This window comes from Polypterus senegalus, chromosome 5 (genome assembly GCF_016835505.1).
Source record: "Polypterus senegalus isolate Bchr_013 chromosome 5, ASM1683550v1, whole genome shotgun sequence".
Taxonomy (NCBI): domain Eukaryota; kingdom Metazoa; phylum Chordata; class Cladistia; order Polypteriformes; family Polypteridae; genus Polypterus; species Polypterus senegalus.
The window spans coordinates 139,793,270-139,817,958 of NC_053158.1; the positions used below are offsets into that span (position 1 = coordinate 139,793,270).

The 24,689-nt window shown below is 34.8% G+C and overlaps 1 protein-coding gene across 3 annotated transcripts in view; it reads right to left on the reverse strand.

Annotated features, from left to right (window-relative positions):
* Positions 1 to 24,413, reverse strand: part of sugct (succinyl-CoA:glutarate-CoA transferase) — a 762,796-nt gene extending 738,383 nt beyond the window's left edge. For 2 of the 3 annotated variants that reach the window (XM_039753396.1, XM_039753395.1), the window contains exons 1-5: positions 24,232 to 24,413; positions 14,501 to 14,552; positions 10,916 to 10,989; positions 10,074 to 10,159; positions 4,810 to 4,860 (exon numbers count right to left, since the gene is read on the reverse strand). In XM_039753396.1, the coding sequence (XP_039609330.1) occupies positions 4,810 to 4,860; positions 10,074 to 10,159; positions 10,916 to 10,989; positions 14,501 to 14,552; positions 24,232 to 24,352 (384 nt within the window). In that variant the 5' untranslated portion in view covers positions 24,353 to 24,413. Of the gene's footprint in view, positions 1 to 4,809; positions 4,861 to 10,073; positions 10,160 to 10,915; positions 10,990 to 14,500; positions 14,553 to 23,595; positions 23,617 to 24,231 lie in introns of those variants that run through there. The other variant, XM_039753397.1, reaches the window with a different exon arrangement.
* Between the last annotated feature and the right edge of the window lie 276 nt (positions 24,414 to 24,689).

Here is a 24,689-nt window from a genome sequence, read left to right on the forward strand (position 1 = left end):
TTATTATCATGCATGCATGTCAGAGGACCATCTTCCAGGCTCATCTAAGGTAGATAATACCACTCTAGGATGAGAAGGGGCTCTGGCCTTAATCAGGTCCCCTTTCTTTCCCTATACAGTCCTAAGAAGATATCCAGTGAGGGCAGCTAACTCCACCCCTTCAGGTCCACGGCCAATAAGACTCGAGGCTGCCAGAAGGAGGTGTCATTCTGTAATCAGAGCATCCTACAGGACGGAAGTTAATCCTTTAAACCTACGTTCGAAGAACATTTTGCTTAAGTTCTAAGATGCTTGTTTGTTTTGTTTTTGCATCTGTGACATACAGCACCTGTGTGTTTAAGATTTGACAAAGAACCATCAAAAATAAACAGGGACAACCAAATTGGCGCCCCAACATTTATTCTTCCTGACTTCCTATTCCTTGTGTGACCACACTATGCAGTAACATTATTTACATTAAAGTAATTCAACAATCTAAGTCCCTGTAAGCATTCTTCATTGAAATGTATCATGAGCATGCATTCAAAGGTTCAGAAGTGAGGTTAAACCATGTACAGAATGTTTGTTTTTTCATTTGAAGAAAATAACATTGCTCACAATCAAAACAAAAACAGGAAGCAGAAAAAAAAACTAACAAAACAGAATTTACCCCCACCTAAGAGAAAGAGAAGAAAACCATGAGTATGGGCACAAATAGTTAGGGAGAAAAAGGGAAAAGGTTCTTTTATACCAATATGAATGGTCATTCTAAAATTTAATTCTAAAATCTTTATTAAATACACCTTGACCTATTATAACTAAGTTTTGAACAGAGCCTCTAAGTGAGAATTAGATTTTTTTTTCCAATAATGTTGAACAGACGCAGAGTTTTGTGATATTACGGAAGGAAGCACTTTCTCAATCCTTCTAACTAAAACTTTGGAGAGTATCTTAACATTATTATGCAGAAGTGAAGTTGGTCTATAAGAAAAATCTGAAAATCACATTGCTATTTAGGAAACAATTATATTTTTATCAATATTATTTGGCTTTGACATACAATATTGTGTATGTGTAACACAGATAACGTGTTCCATGTTTTCATCCAACATATTGGCATTTGCTAGGGCTTTCAGATTAAATGTCACTATTTGAACATAATTAAAATATAATTGAAAAAAAAATATTGTTCAAAAGAAAAAGCTGGCATTCATTGTAAAAAGCAGTAATGTATTTTACATAAGACTAGTGGGCTCCACCTCCTGCTCACTTCGCTTGCCAACCCCCGGATTTGGTTAACCGGATATACAATTTAAAGAGATTGTTATTTTCATGGGTATTGTTACATATGCATTATTTTCACTTTTACTTTAAAACTTCAATAAATACAATATTTGAAATTAACTTTTCTTCAAGATCGCATTGAATTTTGATTCCGTGTTTGGACTTACATCTTGACAATGCAACGTATAACTGCCACAGTGAGTGAATATCGTTTCTTTCTCTCTAATAAATAAACCGACTCTTTCGAACGTTTGTCCCTGTGATTTGTTAATTGTCAAAGCAAATACTATTCTCACAGAAAACTGTAAACATTTTAATATGAATGGCATATCAAGATGTCCTTTTGTACCAAGATTTCCTTTTGTGTCTAATGTTATTCGCGGAATATGTACTACATTACCTTTCTTGTCGCCTGTTAAAATTTTACATGTTAGAATTGTTCTACCAATTTTTAATACAACTAATCTTGTCCCATTGCATAATCTATCACTCATACATAAATTACACAATAACATTACGATACATCCTTCTTTCAACAGTAATTCAGCCAGTGGGAGACCGGACGGTGTTAACAGTTGTAGATATTCTACAGGATATTTTAAATTGATGTTTCCATCTTCTGCACTATCACCACCAACTGCTTCAGCACAGTCTATATATCCGCATTTAATCATTTTGCAGTGTAACCAATCAACAATTTTCATGTTAATTCATAATCTTTAACTGGCTCTGCATGTGTATCGCGCCAATGTTTTTGAACACCATTATGAAATTCTACTTTGTCTTTTATTTCTGATCCCGATTGGACCTGCTAGGTTTTCAATTCCACTTGGTCCAGGCTGATAATTACTTTCCTTATATTCTGAATTTAGACAGAATATTATTGTTCTTTTTCGAAGTGTGTCTGACAAATGCATTCACACGACTGAGAGGTTAGATGACCGGAACGTGCTTCTGAAGGTTGTAAGTATGACATGACTTGAAAGAATTTTATGTTAAAAGTCTTCATCTTGCGGGACTTCATTCCAAAAAGTCTCTTCAAAAAGTCACATCTCGTCCCAAGATTTTTCTTAGAGAGATTAATTTTGGCATTGCGTTACTTTAGATATGCATTGCAAAGTTAGTGTAATGCAGATCTGTTTTTTCATTACACTTTCACGATCAGCATTTTCAAAGTTTTGATTTATTAGTTTATTTCATATGAAACTGACTCATACTTCTACACCACTTCTTTGCTGTTGTAATCAACAAATATATTTAGAGCAAACTCTAGGCGCTTCTTAACCCACCCTCCCCCAAGTATATTTCAGCTCTTGATCCTATTCCAGTACACTTTTGAACCCAAGATCCCTTACTTACTGCTGTTTTAAGCTAAATCCATTAAGTATCCAAAAGTTATGCACAGAAAATCATGTTTTAACGAAGGTATGTGTTTTCAAGTATCACTGTTGTTTGAAGGCTGTGTCTGTGTATGAATCATAAGCACTTCATTCTTTCCAAATACACCACAACCAAAAAAGCAAAAATATTAATAGTAAGAAAACATAAAAGGGCACATATAGTAAAAAGTACATATAGCACTCAGAACTTTTAACCTTTGCTCAAATAAATGTGAATATTTAGTAATTTAATATGAATATTCAAAAATAAATCAAATATACAAAGTCAAATGTATATTTATTTGTGTGCAGTTCCAAACAGTTGAATCTATCTCTGCTAAACTTTGAATGGATTTTCATTTGTAAAGTGGGAAACTATATGCTAGGTTTCCCTCTGAAATTTGACTGTATCTGTGCTTTATTAAGGAAGTGCTACTAAGAGGAATTTTTTGGGCTTGGCACATATATGCAAAGTTGTTTTTCAGGTAGGGTTTAACCAGTGAAATTTTGGTTTGGGGCCACAATTTCTCCTCATGAAGAATTTATTCAGTGACCACACCAACACAGCAGGGATGGGTTTTAAAGAGACACTGCTTGATGTCAAAGATAATAATTTACATGTCACTGACTGAAGAACAAAGGAATAAATTGCGGCTCAATTTGCTATGACTATATACAGTAGGTGACACAATGAGGCAAGTTTCATGTACATATGAATTTAACATCGCTGGGGTCACAGTAGAATAAAGTTAAATATGTTTTTATTACAGGCCATTACTTTTATACTGAATTGCTCCACCAGTGCGAAGTTTGCATGTTTTTCTCCACTTCCATATGAATGAACGTCTTAGGTTAACTGGCAGCTCTAAACTTGGCTACTGTCAGTATATGCTTTGTGTTAAACTACTGTCCTATTCATACTCAGCAGCCGTGTACCCAATGTCTGCCAGGATAGGAGTTAACTCTCACCCTGTGATGAAATAAGCAAGTTCAGAAATGACAATAAAATTTATGTATGATTTGCAACATACCTGCAACAAATTTGTGTGCATATGGGAGCTAAAAAGGCTGTGCCTCCCTACTTTACCAAACTGGATAGAATCAGACAGAGGACTTTTGTTAAAACATATAGTACATAAACTGTACAGGGTGGTCCAGATCTAATTATGCAATTTTCATTATGCTATAACTTATTAAGTTTATTACATAGAGAATTTACAAAAAATTATTTTTGTTGCCAACAGATGGCAGCACCTGCCCTGCATTCCAAAATGGTGGGGAGACGGTTGTTAGTCGAACAGCAATTCTTTTGCCTTGTATTGTTTTCCAGCATTGCATTAAAAGTTGCATAATTAGACCTGGACCACCCTATACATTTGCAGCTATATAAGGTGTATATTAGGTATAACCTAAGCAACACAACAGAAATATAAAAAAAGAATGTACTGTATATATTTTAACTGTATGTTACAGTAATTTTTATGAAAAAATAATCAAAGAGCATATATTTGGGGAAAAACAGGTTCTTCCACATTTAATGACTAAGTGAAATTGGGACAAACAACAGATCTAACAAAATATTTTAATACATTTTTTAAACATGAGGGAAGCATAACCCCTGTTATTGATTGTACTGTTCAGAATTTTGTAAAATAAAAGAAGTTTTAACCAACTTAGACAGCCTTCTTAACTTCCAATCCTCAAAAGAAACCACTGGTCCAAAACAGGAAGCAAAAGTTACATTCCAGAGTTTCCACTTACCCAAATCACATCATTTTTTAAGTATATTCTAGTCAAACCAGCCACATCAGTGCTGCCATTTCATATGGGATAAACAGCTGATAATCATCTGGTCAAGACCAAAAAACTACATGAAAATATTTTTAGATTTCATGAGAACATCAATGACCTGTATCAAATGTTAGTTATTTACTTGATTATCAACTATATTTTAAATTAAAAAAAAATGACCTGTTAGATATACAATATACACTCAGTGCCACTTTCTGGTTTGCATAATCAGGCTTTGCACTTTGTCTTGACCATACTGGCTGATGTCTATCATTTAGATCATTTTCTTTTGAGAAGGGAAGCCAAAATAATCTAATTTTTTAAGCTCAAATAAAATATGCAAATGAATAGCAAATAACAAAAATATTCAACCTACCTCCTTGATTATCTTGGCTCCACTGGAGTCCTTAAAATTCACTGCTATACTCTGTTAATGATAATAATTTAAACAGCAATTAAAGCAATAGAAAGGAAGAAAAGATGAGTGGAACTGAGACTTGTTTTTAACTAAACAAACTGAATTCTTGCTGTGTCATTAGGAGTTTGTTTGCCCCATGGATGGCTCATACAATTCAATAAGTGATTAGTATTAACTTCTGGAAATTTGAAAAAAGTGGTGAAGGAGACTGTTACCTTTATTTTCCGGAGTGTGTGTATGTATATATATATATATATATATATATATTTATTTTTTGCTGAGTATATATATATATATATATATATATATATATATATATATATATATATATATATATATATATATACTCAGCAAAAAGAAACGTCCCTTTTTCGGGACTGTGTATTTCAACAATAATGCTTTAAAAATCCAAATAACTTTACAGATCTTCATTGTAAAGGGTTTAAACAATGTTTTCCATGCATGTTCAATTAACCATATTTAATTAATTAACATGCACCTGTGGAATGGTCGTTAAGACCTTAACAGCTTACAGAAAGTAGGCATTTAAGGTCACAGTTCTAAAAACGCAGGACACTAAAGAGACTTGTCTACTGACAGTGAAAAACACCCAAAGAAAGATGCCCAGGGTCCCTGCTCATCTGCGTGAACGTGCATTAGGCATGCTGCAGGGAGGCATGAGGACTGCTGATGTGGCTAGGACAATAAATTGCCATGTCCGCACTGTGAGATGCCTAAGACAGTGCTACAGGGAGACAGGAAGGACAGCTGATCATCCTCGCAGTGGAAGACCACGTGTAACAACACCTGCACAGGATCGGTACATCCGAATATCACACCTACGTGACAGGTACAGGATGCCCACAACAACTGCCCGAGTCACACCAGAAACACACAATCCCTCCATCAGTGCTCAGACTGTCCGCAATAGGCTGAGAGAGGCTGGACTGAGGGCTTGTAGGCCTGTTGTAAGGCAGGTCCTTACCAGACATTACCAGCAACAACGCCGCCTATGGGCACAAACCCACCTTCGCTGGACCAGACAGGAGTGGCAAAAAGTGCTCTTCACTGATGAGTCACAGTTTTGTCTCACCGGGGTGATGGACGGATTCGTGTTTATCGTCGAAGGAATTGAGCACGTCTGGGACCTGTTGGATCGCAGGGTGAGGGCTAGGGCCATTCCCCCCAGAAATGTCCAAGAACTTGCAGGTGCCTTGGTGGAAGAGTGGGGTAGCATCTCACAGCAAGAACTAACAAATCTGGTCCAGTCCATGAGGAGGAGATGAACTGCAGTACTTCAAGCAGCTGGTGGCCACACCAGATACTGACTGGTACTTTTGATTTTGAGCCTCCCTTCATTCAGGGACACATTGTGAAACATTTTTAGTTTATGTCTTATGGTGTTGACTCTTTTAGTGTTCATACTGAAAGTAAAAACAGTTGAAAGTCAGAGGACGTTTCTTTTTTTGCTGAGTATATATATACATATATATATATATATATATATATATATACTGTATATATATATATATACTGTGTATATAAACATGCAATTAAAAATAAAAACTCATTTTAAAGAATTCTATAAAAATGTTTTTATTAATTATCAAAATTATAATTATCAAAATTATGCCATCTACTCGAGATGTTTGGCCTTCACTCCAGTCCACATGTGAATGACTTGAAATCAATGAATCATTATTTTATATGATCCACTAGCAATATGCACCATCACAAGGCACTCTGCAGAGCAACATGATTTACAATACATCTTATACAGAAGGGCTTTGTTTAAGATACTTAACTTTGTTTAAGATACTTATACTTTAACACACACATATCTCTTACTGCCTACCATTCATCATTCTGTATTTTTCTCATCAAACTATTCTCAGATTTATAATAGCAATCTCACTTATGCACTGTTATTAAATTATTATTTGGTATGTCGCAATATCTTATCATTATCCTTGTCATTGTGTTCATTTATCTGTCAGACAACATTGTTTAAATTGCATAGTTAATATATACTTTGGATCTATTCTGTTAACACTGGCTATAATCCTAGAAGAAACACCAAATCTACCTCAGGATATACTCAAGCTGCTATACACCCTCACTTTCCCATACCAAGTTGAATTAGCATTCCCGGTTATTCTCACCTGCATACCTTCCAGCTGTGAGAATAAAACTGATTACTCAGAGAAAATGTATACAAATATGGGGAGAACTTCTAAACCCACACACTGAGGCAGGGAAATAGCCATGTAACTCTATTCAGTGCAATATAGTTTTTCTATCATTACTGACTATAACTGTGTCATTTTATTTTTTGCTTTATAAGTTGTCTTGGATAAGGCATTTTCTAAATAAAAAATTATAAAATTTAAGTAACAGCCTGAACTGAAATATATTGCATTACTTTAATTATGTTATACCTTTATACTTGTTTTATGTACAGAATTGAAACCTAATACTGTCATAGAAATCCTGTACTAATTATATTATAATAAATGCAGAAAATAGGCTGAAAAATAATTTTATGCAGAGAAATAGAAGGATAGTTAGAAACAGAAGGTTTTGGACTGTCAGGTTTCTAATAAAAATGTTTGTAGCGTTTTATTTTTCAGCAAGCAATTAGCCTTCATACTATTGGTTCATTTAACACATACACACTGATGCAATGATTCTATAAATATATCAACTGTGGACTGTCATTTAATACATTAAATAATGCTGATATTTCTGAGCCATGGAATGCACACTGGAGGTAAGTGCAAGGCCTGTGTCACAATAATAGCCATTTTACACTGCCGCTTTAAAAACTATATATATTTACTAAATAACAAAAGTGATGTTTGAAATAAGTCTCTTTTATCATTTATGTTTAACAAAGCAGAGTTAAAATGTTAAAAAATGGGGAATTATTTTCACAATAAAATACCCAAAAAGGACATTCAAATGGAGAACACAACACAAAAAAGGTCATAACAAAGCAAGAAAATGTTTGCCTTCCTAAACAGGCATGAACCCTTGTATTTTTGTGGATTGCTTAAATACCTACCAGCCCTAAGGGACCATTAAAAACCTTCCTTCGCCTCTCTTAACTCCCTTTTCTTATTACCTTAATATCCATTGTCTTCATTAACAGTAAACTTGTGTCTCAAATGACCACTAGACATAAATTCTTCTAGATGGAGGTGCACTATTCAATCTGCTCCCATAGTCAAGAAATGAACGGCTTTCTTTGACTGCACTGAAACTCACAGCAATGACCTGTGGTGCCAGTGTAATTCCAGTCCTCATATAATCTTTAAAAATGTCAGTTTTTCCTGAGTAGTGATGCAGCTTTAAATGTTGATTATGATTTTTACATTTGAATGTTCTTTTGTTGAACGTTGTATTGAATGCATTTTTAGATGGATTGCTGTCTTGGGTGGAATTGCTCTGCTGCTGTTTGCAGACCCACTGGACTTTTTCTAGCTTGCTGCCAAATCTGCAAGTGCCCTTGGAGTATTCATGCCCGGTACACTGACAATAAATACAGGGCGGGGGGGGTCAAAGGTATCTCTTTGTCTAATGTGGTGCATACAGGTGATCTCTCTCTCTCTTTCTCCCCATCTCTTTAGTGTTTTCTGGTTCCTTCCTCTGTCCTATGATATTCTTCAGCAATTTCTTATCCTGGTTATTCTCTGCCTGTGAGCCAGGTAACCTTTTAGAATATATAAACAAATAAACTATGGTTTCTATCTTGTAAAGCAAGTTAGGGTGGTTTTCATTACGATATACAAAAAAGGAAGATACACTATTGGTACACTGCTGGCCTGTCAATCACTACAAGACAAAACAGTGGAAAGATTATACATAGATTGTTAGCGATCAATACAGGATATACTAGGTACAACTTCATGACTACTATGTCTATTGTCAAACAGAAAACAAATTTTTTAGTTAATATAGTGCAGTAAACTTAATTTAGTGTGATTTTTCTTAAGCACTCCTCAAAGATCAGAGACAAACTGATACTGGAAGACATGCATGTTTAAACGAATTACATATTTAGAAAAGACAAGAGTGTGACAAGTAGTGATGGCTTTTGTAAACACCTTAACTTATTTACAAAGATGTTTTCTAGATACTCATAAAGTTTCATGCAGGTAAATATAAAGAGACAATAAAATCTTAAAAGATGAAGAGGAATAAAACGTTTGTAGAATATTTCAAACATAACCTGTGTGCTGCATAAAATATCTTACAATCATAAAACAAAGTGGGGAATAAGTTATAAAGTTAAACATTAAAAACAGATATTAGAAACTTAGAAGGAATAGTATGGAGATGGTCATGTGCTATATCTGATTAGTCTCGTGAACCAGATCAGAAAAACAGTGTAAAAATAATAACTGGCACGAAGGGTGTAAATGACACAGAACAAATTGGGCAACCATACAATTAGAGCTTTTCCCTTCTGAGCTCATTCACAAGCAAGGTAAACAAGAACTCCAGTGCTGTTTTGGAAAGCCCTAGTCAATTTTTTAGCATGCAGCACAGTTGCTTTATAATAATTTGAAATAATTTCTTGAATGTCTTTCATGCTTGCAACACTGCAGTTGTTACCATCTTTGATATGCTTCATTGCATTCTTAAATTAGACTTCCTATAACAGTGTCAGAGTCTCCAAAGTATTAACAAATTAAATGTGTGTGTATATTGCTCAGTCTGCTCTTTCCCAGAGAAAACTATGAACATTATAAGACATCTAGCATAACTGAACATTTACTGAATACTGATTTTGCTGTCATCATGCTGATATAACTAACAGTTCCATCATATTGTGAGAAGAAATCACTTTACTGACAAATGTATACTTTTTGTCACTCGGCCAGTCTACTGTGTTTAGTGTTCATATAATTCCATAACACTTCACACAAAATGTACTTCACTCCTTGAATCAAAATGTGACTAAATCATAAGTCCTTGCTTAGTGTGACATTGTATATTTCTCAGAAAGGGAGGGCCAGTTATTGGTCTAAGTAATCTTATTATTTATCAGCCTTTGTTGAAAAAACAAACTCCTTCACACATTTCAGGACATAGTGATGTTCCAGTGAAAATGAAAAACTAACAACACTGCTGCAGCTAATCTAGATTTGCTCATAAAGGTATAAAACTCTCTCTTTAAAAATACCATCCCAATTTTATTTTGCATTAATTAATCTTACCTTTTTGTTCCGGTTCACACTAAGGAAATAGGCACTTTCTTTCCCAATATATGGAGGTCCCCAGGCTCTAGTATCATCACCTGATTCTAGCAGAGTTTAAAAAATATATATGCTGGTGTGAGCATAAAATTAAGGTATTATTTTTATTAATTTTATTGCCACATTAAAATACAGGAATGCCATACTAAGTATTAAAAAAACACCAAGACTGTTAAAACTGCTCTGTTGCAGCTTTTCCCCATTTATGGTTTTAAACAAGTAGTAACAAATTTTAAGATCACAGCTATGTACTGCCCTCTAGTGGGGACAAATTAACATTCCCATGAATAGTGCTACAAAAGGTTATGATTACATACTTAAAAATAAGAGTTCACATCTTTGACAAGAAAATAAAAAAACAAACTGAACTTTAATATAAAGTTTGTTACAATTTAGTTATTTAATGTATATTATTGTTATAGCACTATATACAGTGCATGCATATACATATTACATATCTATAATTTAAGGACAATAAGGATCAGGTGGCGAAGTGCTAGCACTGCTGCCATATAGTAAGGAGATCTTGGGTTCATGTGCAGGGTCCTCCCTGTGTGGAGAGCACTTTTAGTAATAAGAAAATTGTTATATAATAGTAAAGAATTATTATTATTATTATTTAACACTGGATGCTAAAAGGATTGATAGATTGGTATGCTGACAAAGTCAGCGAGTGCATGGATCTTAAAAAAATACATTTACAAATTTGAAAATACTTCAGTTTGTAAGAGGATTAAGATCCCAAAACATATTTAACATGTTTTACTATTATTAAATGACACTATTTATTATATGTGACTCACCTGGTCTTTCAACTTTAATTACATCTGCACCCAGATCTCCCAAAATCATACTTGCAAAAGGTCCAGCCAACACCCTTTAGGGTTAAGCAAAAGAAACAAACAAAAAAAAAAAATATTTTTGGGCTATACTAAAATAATTTTCTAGAAAAATTATACAATAAGAACAATTTATCTGTAAAACTTTCATACAGGAAAAAGGTAAAATATAAACCAAGTCATTTTTTCTAATTCAAAATCCACTCATTAACAGCACTATTTTTTTTTTCTTTTTGGAAGGTGTCATTTCATTTACTGTAGTTTGTTTTAATAGACACAGTATTCATTTAGACAGGAATACAGGCCTAGGAAATGTTGAGAATATAATGCTCTCATTTATATATAAACTTCTCCAGTTACATTATCCTATTTTTATTCATATCAAATTTTGTTGTGTGAATTGAATAAAGTTTTATTCATTTGTAACCATGTCAATTTTCAATAATTTACTATGGTTCAGTTTATTTGTGCACACTTCATTACTAAATACAATTCATACTTGTACTGATATTACTGATTCAGAGGCCGGGATAGTGGATGAACAAAGGAGACAGTCCCTCAAGATTGCATGCTCCCCCAATATGCTGGGCTGTAGCATTCCTGGGTCAGTGTGACTATTTATATGGTCAGTAGGCACGCTGGGAATTGCAGTCCAATGGTACTGCGCTGCTAAATCCCACGGAGGTCACCTGGAAGAGCTACAGGAAGGAGCTGTTAGTATTTTTCAGAGCTTCTGCCTGACCCAGGAGTGTCATCTGCTTGTAGTGTCCTGACACTGGAAGTGCTCCTTCATCTGGCATATAAAGGGCCAGCAAAACTCTCACATGGAGAGTCGGCAAAGGGAGAGGAGTTGAGTGAGGCTCACCAAGGGAGAAGAGCAGGTGAAAGAAGTGTGCTTATGTTTGAGGACTGTTAAACAAACCTAGGAAAGGTATTTGTAAATAAAACTATTGTGTTTTTACTAAAATTATTGTGTTTTTACTCTCACGACAGTGGTGTTTGATTTTTATAATTCCCATAAAATGCACTGTTGAGTACTCCACATTAAACTCCTCTTTCGGGCCCATGGGTCATTTGTAAATCTTTTTTTCACAGATTTTGCCACCTCTGAAAAGCAATTCAAACATAGCAGTGTTTCTTCTGTGTCAATCTTCACCATATAGTTTTCCTAGACCTTCCCATTTATAAAACCTTTGATACCACATGCATTCATTTCATTCACTTGCTGAAATCTGTTTAAATCATTCTTACGGTTAAAGGCAAACATAGCCTATCCAAGTAACACTGAGCACAAGGCTAAAATCAACCCTGAACAGGGTGTCAGTCCAGTGAAGGTACAGTCAATTGTATCACTTATACTGGAGTATTGGAGTACCTGGTTGGGGGGAACTATACAGACACAGGGAGAAAATGCTATTCATGCAGATTCTATACTAATGGTAACCAGGCTGGAATTCAAACCAAGTCATATTGAACAGTGAGGCAGCAACATTATATTAATGTTCTCTTCTCAAGGTACCCATTTTTTGACATAAAAACACACCATATCATGACACCTCCACCATCAGCCCACCTATTTGATATCATGGAGTCATAAATTTTGATCATACTGACACTCCTACCAGGAGCAACCAAAATTAAACAAACCAGGTACTGTTTACTCTGTCTATCGGTCCACAGTGTTACCTTCTTTTATTCATTGCAACAGCATAATTTATGTCTTGAGCCAAAAACAGTAAAAAATAGTTTTATCACCTGTAGCTGTTCATCCTTGACACACTATGAAAAGCTGATACATCACTTTTTGTATCATTGTCATATTCAGTTGTTAGCATTCAGAAATGTTTCACTTCCTAGTACAGTTACCATTTAAGCATTAACCCCTGGAGTACTTAGCAACTTAAACATTCAGTGCATTATGAATCAATCAAAGATTCAATATATAAAAAAAATTGTAGGATATTTCAAAGCATCAAGAATAAAAGCAATTTTTTTTAAATAATGTTTCTGTCATGCATTTAATTAAACAGCATACTTAAAATTAGGAAAATTAATTTCTCAGAATTATTAAAAAAAAACTTGAATGCAGGGGAGAAAAGTGTTTAAGCCATAAATGTTACCATAAAAGTTTAAAATATAATAATCACATTGTCACAAAATCTAATGTGGAGCAAACTTTGAGGAAAGACTAGAAGAACTGAAACTTTATATTTTAAGCAGACAGAGATTATGGGCTGACATAAAAGAAGTGTTTAAAATCATAGAAAGGTTAAAGGTTCCTAATCTCAAGCAAATAATATTTCTTCACACAGAAGAGTAAACATTATTCATGTAACCAAGTAGTTTAAAGTTGCACCTTAGAGTGAAAGTAGTAAGTTTGGTGGAAGCACGATCAGAATGATTGATAATTAATCTGGGAAAAAATCCAGTTCCTTATTCTAAATTATTTTGATATGACTTTGATATTTGAGCATCAAAGTTTGACAGTCCTTGCTAATTTTTTGGAAGAAATAAACCATCACAATTTTTTGAAAAGGTGAGCAGAAAAGGATAAGTTAACCTGGGCTGAATAGCTTGTCTTTGGTTGTGTTTTAGAACACGGTATTCTCAATGAATGAATGCTACAACAATTTTTTTTTTTACTATGTCGGACGTATCATTATATATTCATCCTAAACATATGTAATGTGTAAATATTCTCATTTAAATCAAATAATGTGTTTATTAATAATTTTGCCTGAATGCCTTCAATGCTGCAGTACAGTACTACAAGTCATATTGAGGCTCTATTTTCTGAGCATATTTTTCCAAATAAAGTTTTAAAAAGAGGCAAAGCCTATTGCAGCAACATAGATTACAATTACGGGCAGCAACCTTCAGTACATTTGTGGACAGTCTACAACAACCTGCTCGGTTCTAAATTGGCTTGAGGTAACTGTGCCCCTTACTAGTCTTAGATTTGGTTCATCGTTGACTCCTACCTTGCACTCAGTATTGCTGGGATATACTCTTTTTTTTCTAGCAGTGGTCTATTGAACATATGTGGGTTCAAAAAATGAATGGATGGATGGATAAAGCAATAAAATATTACACTTGTTAAACTGCACTTTATCTACTAAATTTGAACATTTACTCTATTGGCTGAATTAAGTGTTTTAATTATTTGCACCTCACACATTCACCCCAAAATTGTAAAGTACAGAATATGCAGCATAGAGCATAACTGAAAATTCCAGTATTATTATTATTTTGTTCATTAAAATTTGTAAATATTATTCCTATACACTGAAAAGGTATAAACCATATAGTGTAATGACATTGTGCTGTAAAACACATGGATGACAAACGAAATCTCCATTACTGACTGCCTGTCGTAAACATGTAAAAAGTTGTACTTTGGAATGTGTTCATTCTTTTTAATAAAATTATCTGCTAAATAACAAAATTCTGCAGACAATCAATTGATAAATAAATATGGATGCATATATTCTAAGTCACTCTATTAGTTTTTACTATTCTGGAAAAAAACAAATACAAAATACAGCATACCTTGTAAGATCCAGTATTTTTATACCTTCCAATGGTTTTACAGTAGCATGACCTAGAGGAAAAAGAGAAAAAAACAAGATTCATATTCTTTGTAAAATGACATGAATATTAAATAAAGCATATCAAGTCTGCCTCTGCACCTAGGCACTATCTACTACAATGTGTAAATTATATTTGGAAAAATCCACCATTTACTGAGGCCATGGTTCTCTACATAATTATACTGTACAGTCATGTGAAAAGTTTGTACATACTCTTTCAGTTCAAAAGATTTACATATTGGGGTTAACTAATAATCACACATTTTTTATGAAGAGAAATGGCTTAATACTAGGTAATTTCCAATGAATGTCATACTTCATGAATATTTTTGTCATAGTTAATACATGAACATTTATTTTGCTGAAAAAGAAATGCAGATCGCTGGATTCAAGTTTTGTTTTCTTTGTTAGCATTATATGGTCTGGTCTTTGGTTGAATTTGCAAGGACACTCATTATGGAAAGATAGGTGATTATTTACAAATAATACTTCTCACTGTAAAATAGCTGACATCAAATTATTTGCAAATGGCTTTGTACCTCTTCCCAAACTGATGACCAATAATAGATTATACTCTGAATTCATTGCAGGTATTTTCAAATGAATACAATAAAATCTCTTTTCAAACAATCCAAACTCTGATCTACCTTTAATAAAGTTACTCAGTATCTATCTATGTACCAATCTGGAATCAGTACTAAAGCTCCAGAAAGCAGATTGAATCTGTCCATTGTAAAACAAAGTATGTTCAATACATTTTTTTTTCGGCTCTTGAAAAATGGTTTTTACTGTATGATTTCAAAATTATTCAAGCATTTGTGTTTAATATTATTTATGATTCTAAAATTGCATTGCAATAAAATGGTACCTCAACAAGGAGAGGGTTCTTCCATTGTTGCAAGCAGTGCTACTGGGATGTGCTCTGACCCTAGAAACACTAAAATGAACTAAACAGGTATGACAATGCATGAATGGATGGACAATTTACTACAACAAACTGACAGTCATAAAATCATAGTTTTGCATCAATAAGACCACAGTCCCCAAGCAAGAGCATATTAAACTAGATTTTTAAGAATTTTGAAAAAAATGGACAGGTTGAAAACAGGAAAGGCAGTAGAAGACACAAAAAGGTGTATACATCTGATGAGCAGTACTCAGATGATGTTCCGTAAAGGGCAGGAGGAAATGCAGTGAAGTGCTTGGTCAGCATCATGGCACTAAAATAGATGCTCTAACCATGCAGAAAAGTAATATAAGGAATAAAAGTGTGGGCATGTTGAAGTCATTCTTGTAGAAAGTTTAACAATCAAAAGAGATTCCAGTATGTGAAAGCCCATAAAACATGCAGCAACAAAAGGAGGCAGAAAGCTTTATGGAGTGATGACACAAAGTTGAATTTTTTTGGTTCATAAAGACCGCCAGTAATGCCGGAATATGAGTTCTCAAGAATTACACTAAGGTTTATTTACAGCCTTCTGTAAAACATTGTGGCTACCTTTTCATTTTCTTGGAGTGTATTTCTACTAAACATGCAGGGGATCTGGTTAAACTGACTACTGCAAAATATAAACAAATTTTGATTTGTCATACTGTACCTTTCAGAGAACAGATTATTGGAAAAAAATCACCTTTCAGGATGATAAAGATGCTAAAAACTCTGCAAATGCAATTGAGACCTCTTTGGAGTAGGAGTCTTAAGACTGAACACTAACAGTATTAGACTGGCCACCCTAGACAAACCAACTTCAACATTATTGAAGTCATGTGGGATCACTCAGACAGGAAAAAGAACAAAAAGCAGCCAAAGCCAAGAGAAGAGTTATGGTATCCGTCAAGAACCCTAAGTAATTACCTCAGAACTACTTAAAAAATTATGCCGTACTGTATCAAAATGAACTGTTTCAGTTTTACATTCTACAGGAGATCCACACAAAAAAATAAAACTGTTTTATAAACATAAAACATTCTTTGTTATTTTTATTGTATTGATGTTTATTTATATTTGTATATGTGTTATAGAGTTTTCGGCAAACAAACATTTACTTCGCTTTAAGCATAATTTTCTTGGATGGTCTAAGTACTATATAAGAATTTAACCAATTTTGAAATATCTTGTATTTTAGTCATTGTTACAATGAAACATTTTTTACTTTGTACAGTGATATTGTTTATTGATCAGCATATGAAATGAATATGAGCTTATCAATTTCTTCATTTCAGTAACATTGAGTTTGTATTGTAATTAAAATAAGTACATAAGTACATGTCATTGGGATGATGTAGGAAACCAAAGTACCTGCTGTAAACAAACATTTACTTCGCTTTAAGCATAATTTTCTTGGATGGTCTAAGTACTATATAAGAATTTAACCAATTTTGAAATATCTTGTATTTTAGTCATTGTTACAATGAAACATTTTTTACTTTGTACAGTGATATTGTTTATTGATCAGCATATGAAATGAATATGAGCCGATCAATTTCTTCATTTCAGTAACATTGAGTTTGTATTGTAATTAAAATAAGTACATAAGTACATGTCGTTGGGATGATGTAGGAAACCAAAGTACCTGCTGTAAATTCCATACAGACACAAAGAAAGCACAAACATTCCACACAGGTAGTGCCAAGGCTAGGATCTGAACCCAAGCCCCTGGAGTTGTGAAGAAACAGCACTAACCAGTGTGACAGTCTGATATCCACATCCAGAAATTATCCAACCAAATGCTCTTTAACATAATTCTAGCAAAACACTTCTGCCATCTAACTCAAGAAAAAGCTAAAAGTTGCCTTGTTACGCAAGGAAAAGCTATAAGACAGGAATATGGCCCAGATGGGACACCAGTTCATCAGTGAACAGCAAATTACAGAGATTACAATTTACATTATAAATTACCGTATATATGCGCGGATGAGTTCTCCCATGGATAAGTTGGGACTTGATTTTACCGTATAATTTCTGGTATTTTATAATGTCGGTCATTTAAGTCGAAAACAAAAAACTCATGCTATTGGTCCAAGAGATTATCATATGCTATTGCCCACCTGAGAGAGTAACCACAGAGCAGACTGCCTTTTTTTTCTATGTGGGTGAAGCAATGCACTGTATCAGCGTGTGCTCCTAACCTTTCTCTCTCTCTCACACTGTCTCTATTGTGCCTACGTGGCCACACGGTAATACCCAAACTATTCCGAAGCAACATTTGCACTGATTTGTGTTTTTTGTATCTCACACCCTCATACGCCTTTATCGTAAGAGCATCCCTTATCTACGATGGAGCATTAAATCAGAAAAAAATATGAAGCTGGTTTTAAATTAAATGTTGTTGAAGTAGCGAAAGCAATTGATAACTGCGCTGCTGCAACAAAATTCAATGCGTCTGAGAAACTGATGCGAGATTGGAGACAAGAAGATGTAAAAAAAAAATTTAAGTGTTGCATTTTTCAACGAGCGTATAAGTGAGTATATACGGTAATTACTGTGGATCAGGTCCAAAGATATTGAGAGAACAATCAAAAAAAAGAAACCATCTTTGTTTCAGAAGAGAAATATGATTCTACCACTCATACCAAAGAGAATTCATAAAAACTGTAATGGCTTTAATTTACAATATATGAAAAGTGTCAAATTCATCCATAAATTGCATTTGCATTTCTGGATATTCAACGTAAACTTGAACCTACAGTCAGATCAAATTTATACAAGTTCTTAGCCTACTGTCTACACTAAATTTTGCATTCTGTATGTTTTATAATAAAATTCATTCATTATAAAAGTTGGTATTTATCCATTCTCAGTTCACAAAAAATAGACGTGGAACTTACATTATCCCAAAATTGTTTTATGTATATTGAAGACAAGACATTACACTGTTCCAAAAAATCACATATCAAATCATGCAATCAATTGAGAAGTGTGGATGTGGTACAACTGTATTTTAAATCAGAGCAGACTTTGGTAATACCTGTACTGTATATAGATCAATGTTTTGATGTGGCTGGTGCTCAGTTCACTTTTGATTCCAGCCTTACACTCAGCCCCTACAACAACAACTTGGGTGGGTGGCTGGATGATTGTCTTGTATTGCAGGTTTACTGTTTACACTGCTAACCAACACAGGCAGCAATGGAGAAAAATATAAGCTGTTTGAAAATATGTCTTGACTCAACGTGTAACCAACTGTATTGTGGTGAACTGCTCTCAAGAACTGTTTTATGGAAAACTCTACTCTTCTTCACATATCTACTTGGGTTATCTCTGAATATCCCTACATCCTCAAGACTGTAAATTGTACCTGTGAGTGCAGGTATGTATGCAAATGTGCAGTCTATAGGCCAATTCAAAATTGGCAACTACCTTGTACCCAGTGCTACCATGTTGGGTTGACTTCCCATAATCCATAACTTAATTAACCAGATTCAGAAAATGAATATAATTCTTTGTGCTAGTTGGAGGTCTTTATGTGAACCACAGTTCCAGTGACTGTCTGTTCATATAAAAGTGTGCGTGCTTAACTCTCACCCTTGATTCATCCATCCAATAATTCTTCAATCCATGTAACCCCATTTCAGAGACCCAGTGAAGCAGTGCCTATCTTAACTGCATAAGTAACAAGCCAGAAATCTTTCTTTTTTTATACTCTTTTTAAATATAAGCCTGTGTAATTAATAATGCATTGTGGATCAAATTGTATCTTTAATCATTAAACATTCCAAGATTAAAGAAGCTGGTAAAGGACTCCTCTAATTGATTCACATCTTAAGCTATGTATCCCACAGTGACAATAAACTTTGGTCATACAACATAAAGTGTACAATAGGTTGAATTTCACTCACATAGCAAATTGTTTCTAATTTTTGTATATTTAGATGTTTGCATTAAAAGTCAGTGATCTAAGTCAAATGGGTATAGTGTCACAAGTTGTAACCAAAAATAAAAACTACTAGTCAAATGAATCTTCCTAAGATTAACTAGCTTTTGTTTTTTAAAACAAGTAAACAACTGATCAGCTTAGTGGTAGTTGGGCATGCAGCTGCATGTTTTTAGCTGCATGTTTTTATTGCAACCTCCATCTCCCTTAACCAACTGTTGTGATTATATCATTTATTTTTCTGCTTTTAAAATCCCAAATCAAACTGAGATTAACTTATATGAATTTTTTCAAAGTTGTGTATTTTATTGGAGTTTACAGAATCATTTCATAAATAGTTTGTTTTTTTCTCTACAAATATTGTCAAACTGCTCCACTAAGGGCCATTTCTGCACACATTTATCACATCTGAGGACCATTTTAATAAATATGTGTAATGTTAAATATATGAAAGAGACAACTGTTGTTCTACCCATCAACTTCCAATACACATCGGTAACTTAGAACTTTAATACAACTCCAGGGGTTGGGAACCTAGAGCTCTTCCTGAATGTACAATAGTCTATAGCAAATCACACTAAACTGCATAGACACCTGGCTAAATTAGAGTCATCAGTCAAGCTAATCTGCACATTTTTGTAAAATGGGAAGAGCACTGCAATCCCACTAAAAAGCGCTTCCCACCCCATAACTAAAATGCTAACATAATTTTATAAAGATAAGACGTTTGACACTGAGGCTTCAAAGCTAGTATCAGTTTAATGAAGCACCCTGTTTCAAAGCAATATCAAAACTTGTATCAAAGCTTTATAACCATGCGACTGACAACATCTGAAAATTTAAACATTACTGAAGTACCAGGAGCGATCTCTTTCAAATCTTTGTGCTGCCTCACATGCTATAAAATGAGATGTGAAACTACCATTCATATCTTATACAGAGAAGATACTGAATTAAATTTGGAGCCCAAAAATGTGCAATCAGCTATCCGACAGTAAATACCATGCTATACTATTCTTCTGTACTGAACTTACAATATGTCATTAGTACTCCAGTCTACTATAGACACATTCTCTTTACTTTTTTATGTGTGCTCAGTTCCTTAAACTCTGTTATTATCTTTTTTGCCCCAAGACCAATTATTCCCAAAACACGATGGAAAAATATAATGTATTCACACTGCCTTACAGCAAAAATGCCCCTGAAATAAAAATGGGGTTGCATACTTATGAATCAGTGGTGGCTTTGATGGATGTTTGAGGAGTTACATCAGCCTTGCGATGAGCTACCAGCAGTATTAGTTGGCATTCCATCTTACAAATGATCAGCTGTAGTGCCAGCTTCAGGTGAGCCTACAAAGGTCTCAAATTAATTCCAACTATTGCAGCAATGGCAAGTTGTCCTTTTAAGGATAGTGAGCTGCCAAAAAGAGCGATGTAAGGAGCAAGAGTCTGTTGGTACACAGTACGGGAGAGCACTGGTCGGTGTTACAATATTCACAATGGCAACAAATTAAATCTTTAGGACTATGAGGTCAAAATGAACACAATGGGTGTTTTCGAGCTTTTAGCATTTTAGTGCACATGTCACATTGTAATTATGTGATCAACTGAGGCTGCATCAAACTCATGGCTGCTATGATTTCTGTAACCAATCAGATGTCACTATTTTCAAAGTTTCAAAGCTTTGGATCTTTTTTTCTGGGACAATCTGGTAGGAGCTTCATGGGACTTTCTCCGCCCATCACCATAATTTTATTTCGCCATACCTATAACAGACATCAGTTAGCGTGTGTGCAATAAAATCCAGCATCCCCAGTGGTTTATATTAAAAGAGATCAAGTCTGGTAGCGCCAGACCAGGGACCTTTTTACAGTCCTGGATGGCTACAGTGGCTGCATGTTTTTGTTCCAACCAGTTTTCTTAATTAGAAACCAGACCTAGCATATAGTAAAACATGATATTTAATTATGTGGCTTCTTAGTGCTTTTACTCTTCCAAGACAAATTTACTCAAATTGTAGGGCAGGGATACTCACTCACGGCCCTGGAGGACTGCAGTGGCTGTAGGTTTTCACTTGAACTAATTTCTTAATTAGAATTAATTAGATAATGCTCTCAGAAAAGGAAACTTTGTGATGTAATTAAAGTTGGTTTAGGGTGAATGAAAGCACTAACATGTTAACATAGTTAAATACCAAGTTTCATTATCAGCAAGGATGGTGTTCTAATTAGAAAACTGGTTGGAATAAAAACCTGTAACCACATGGACCTTCCAGGACCATGAGTGAAGATCCCTGCTCTATTCCAGTGTCTCTCAAATTTAGTCCTGGAGGACCTCTGTAGCTACAAGTTTTCATCCCAACCAATTTCTTCTTTTAATTAGATTCCTATGTTAACTAAACAAGCTGCGTTTGTGTTGTTTGTATCAACACAGAAATTATAAATTAGGTATGATATATTTTGACTAAATGACGCAGGAATTTAGATACATTAGAGTACTTTTTTTCTTTTTAGCATTTTTTTTCTTTTTAATTATTTGGTTATTTATGCCATTATTTACTAAGAAGTCCACAAGTAGGTAACACTAAATTATCTGTCCTTTAGCAATCCATGTAACTCATTCTGGCATCTGTTATGTTTGTCACTAATTGTCAGTATTTGGACACAAGAAAAAAACTCTACAAATAAGGAGAATTAAAAACAAACTCACAGAGTTAATCATCTAAAGACATATGAAAAAATAAAAATATTCCTTAATTTGTTATGTGACGAGGGCCCTTGGTGGTGAAATACATGCAATATTGCAGAGAACTAGGCTTTCCCCTTAGAGGTCAGACGGTGATGTGCCGCTACGATCCAATTTGCAAAGCAGAAAAAAAAAGAAGTGCAACTACAGCACAGTGCCTGGGTACAACACAAGCCAAGAGAGATGGTACACCTTGGTAAATTTAATGCTTCTGCATCTCAGTAAAAGTGTCCTCCAGGAACAGCACATTAAGGAATTGGAGATTGTAGAATTTTTTAGTTGGTTGCTACCGACACATCTTTCAGTCTATTTACAGTACCAGCAATGTTTCTTGGCGTACCTGTTAGTATCATCTGCTCTTTCCCCACTGCTTTTCAACAGATTGTTTTTGTATCACAACGCTCTGACCTTCCACACACCGCCAACCCTGCTTGACTAATATACAGTATCATATAAAAGTAATAACAAAAAGCAAGGAGCAAGACGCCAACTAAAGAGACTGCCTCCAGTAATTTTGTTTCACTTCAAGCACTGAAACATTCTACATAGTTCACATAATTATTTTTTTCTTTTCACCCGTTTTGTTTTTCTGTACAATACAGTACTTAAAACATTCAGCCCTTGTAAATGTGCAGCCTGTAAAAGTCAATGCTGTATGTAATTAGTTAAAGTAAACTACAATTCAGTGCATATTGCTTTTAATCTAAAGCCTCCAAAACTTTGTAGCAGAGCAAGATTACACATCAAGATGTTGCATTCCAATTTGATTGAAGCTACCATTTTTACAGGATGTGCTACAGGATGCTATCATATTTATATGCAAAATCCCCGTTATCTCTGCTAATTACCTGTTTTGAGTTCAATTGTGTTTTCCAACAACCATCAACAAAAGCCATGGTCAGACACTAGGAAAGAAGAAGAACTGATCGACGGCATGAATGTTTTACTCATGGCCAATTTTATGTGGCATACTTAAACACGAACTAATAATATTAACGCCTGGTTAATAAATTTGTATACAGAAAAGTACTCGGCTTGTTGCAATGTACTTCTGATACACCCAATTAAAAACACAATTAACTGAGGCCCATTGTCTTAGAAAATTTCACAGACGAAGTCAGACAATACAGATAGTAAAGGTATTTTTAACATTAATGTGCATTTCTGACTGTAAAATATAAGAAGAAATAAAAAGGAAAACAAATTAAACAAGGAAATCAATTAAAGGTAAAACAATTTACCGACTGTAAAACTAGCTATAACAAAAACCTGCAGCCGCAAAGGGCCCCAGGACTGAACTTGAGAATCATGGCTATAGACAATGGTAAAAGAAGTGGGACTCAAACCCTCTCAGATTTAACATACTACTTGGTTTATTGAGCCAACCAAAAAAACATAAGTCACAGTACCTGTTTGATTTGGATATACCCTACCTGAAAGATTAAATACTATTCAGTCTGTTTTCAGGTGTCAGTAAATGACTTCTTTGGCCATGTTTACAACATTTCTGACTTTCAAACTGTACACTGGCGGCCTGCCACCTACTAAAAGCTGGTGAATCATCCATTTATTTTACTAATTGCTTGATCCAATCAAACATTAATTCATATAGAACTTTCCTGCAAACAGTCTCATTGGTTGATCAAGGCAGCTTTCAAAAGTACTCCAATAATCTCATATTTATGATTTTCTAAACAAAAGTTGAGGAATTGTTAAAAAAAATGGGAAATGCTATTCAACTATATAAAATCAACGGTAAGTTAAACAGAGTTCACGGCACCAAATGACAGTTGCTGTAAAGCTCCACTTTCGCCACCTGCCGGTGGCTTCGTTTTATCATTATTCCTAAGAGAATACAGTATATTATTTGAGAATGTAAATAAAAATACGTCGCTCCAGTTGCGCGAGATTACTATGAAAATTACATTAATGCATGGCGGCGGCACAAGCACGCGACCGAGAAGGCCCCCTACTCAGTTACGTCTTCCCTAGACCGGAGCACTGTCACTAGCTGTCGGAACCGCCGTCAGTACATCCAGCAGCAGGGTCCGGTTAAGCATTTGCGGTACCTGGCTGCGTCAGGCTCAACAGCCTCTTGCAGTTTCCGCCATGCGGACGGGTAGGAAACGGCCGAGCAAGCCTTAAGTACGCCGCAAAGCCAGCGGTGAGCACAGTTGCAGCGCCTGACATCTTCTTCGCGTAGTGTGGACTCTGACTGGCTGACTGGCACGCAACCAAAGAAGGAGTGCTGACAGGAAAGGGCCAGGCTCAGGGAAAAGAGGCGGACGGGTAAGCGAATACAGTTGCGGGAGGACTCGGAGACAGCCTGAGCCTTCAGGTGAATCGTAAGACGGCAGTTGCATTTGCAGGGGTTATTTTAATTTAATGTCGTGCTGTTCTTTAAAGATTTTTTTCCAGAAGTGTTTGATATAATGTTTGTAAAGTTCATATATGTTTAAGATAATTGCTTTTTTAAAGGCAGCCCCTAAAATGCTAACATTTAAACCGCTGAATAGATCAATTGCAG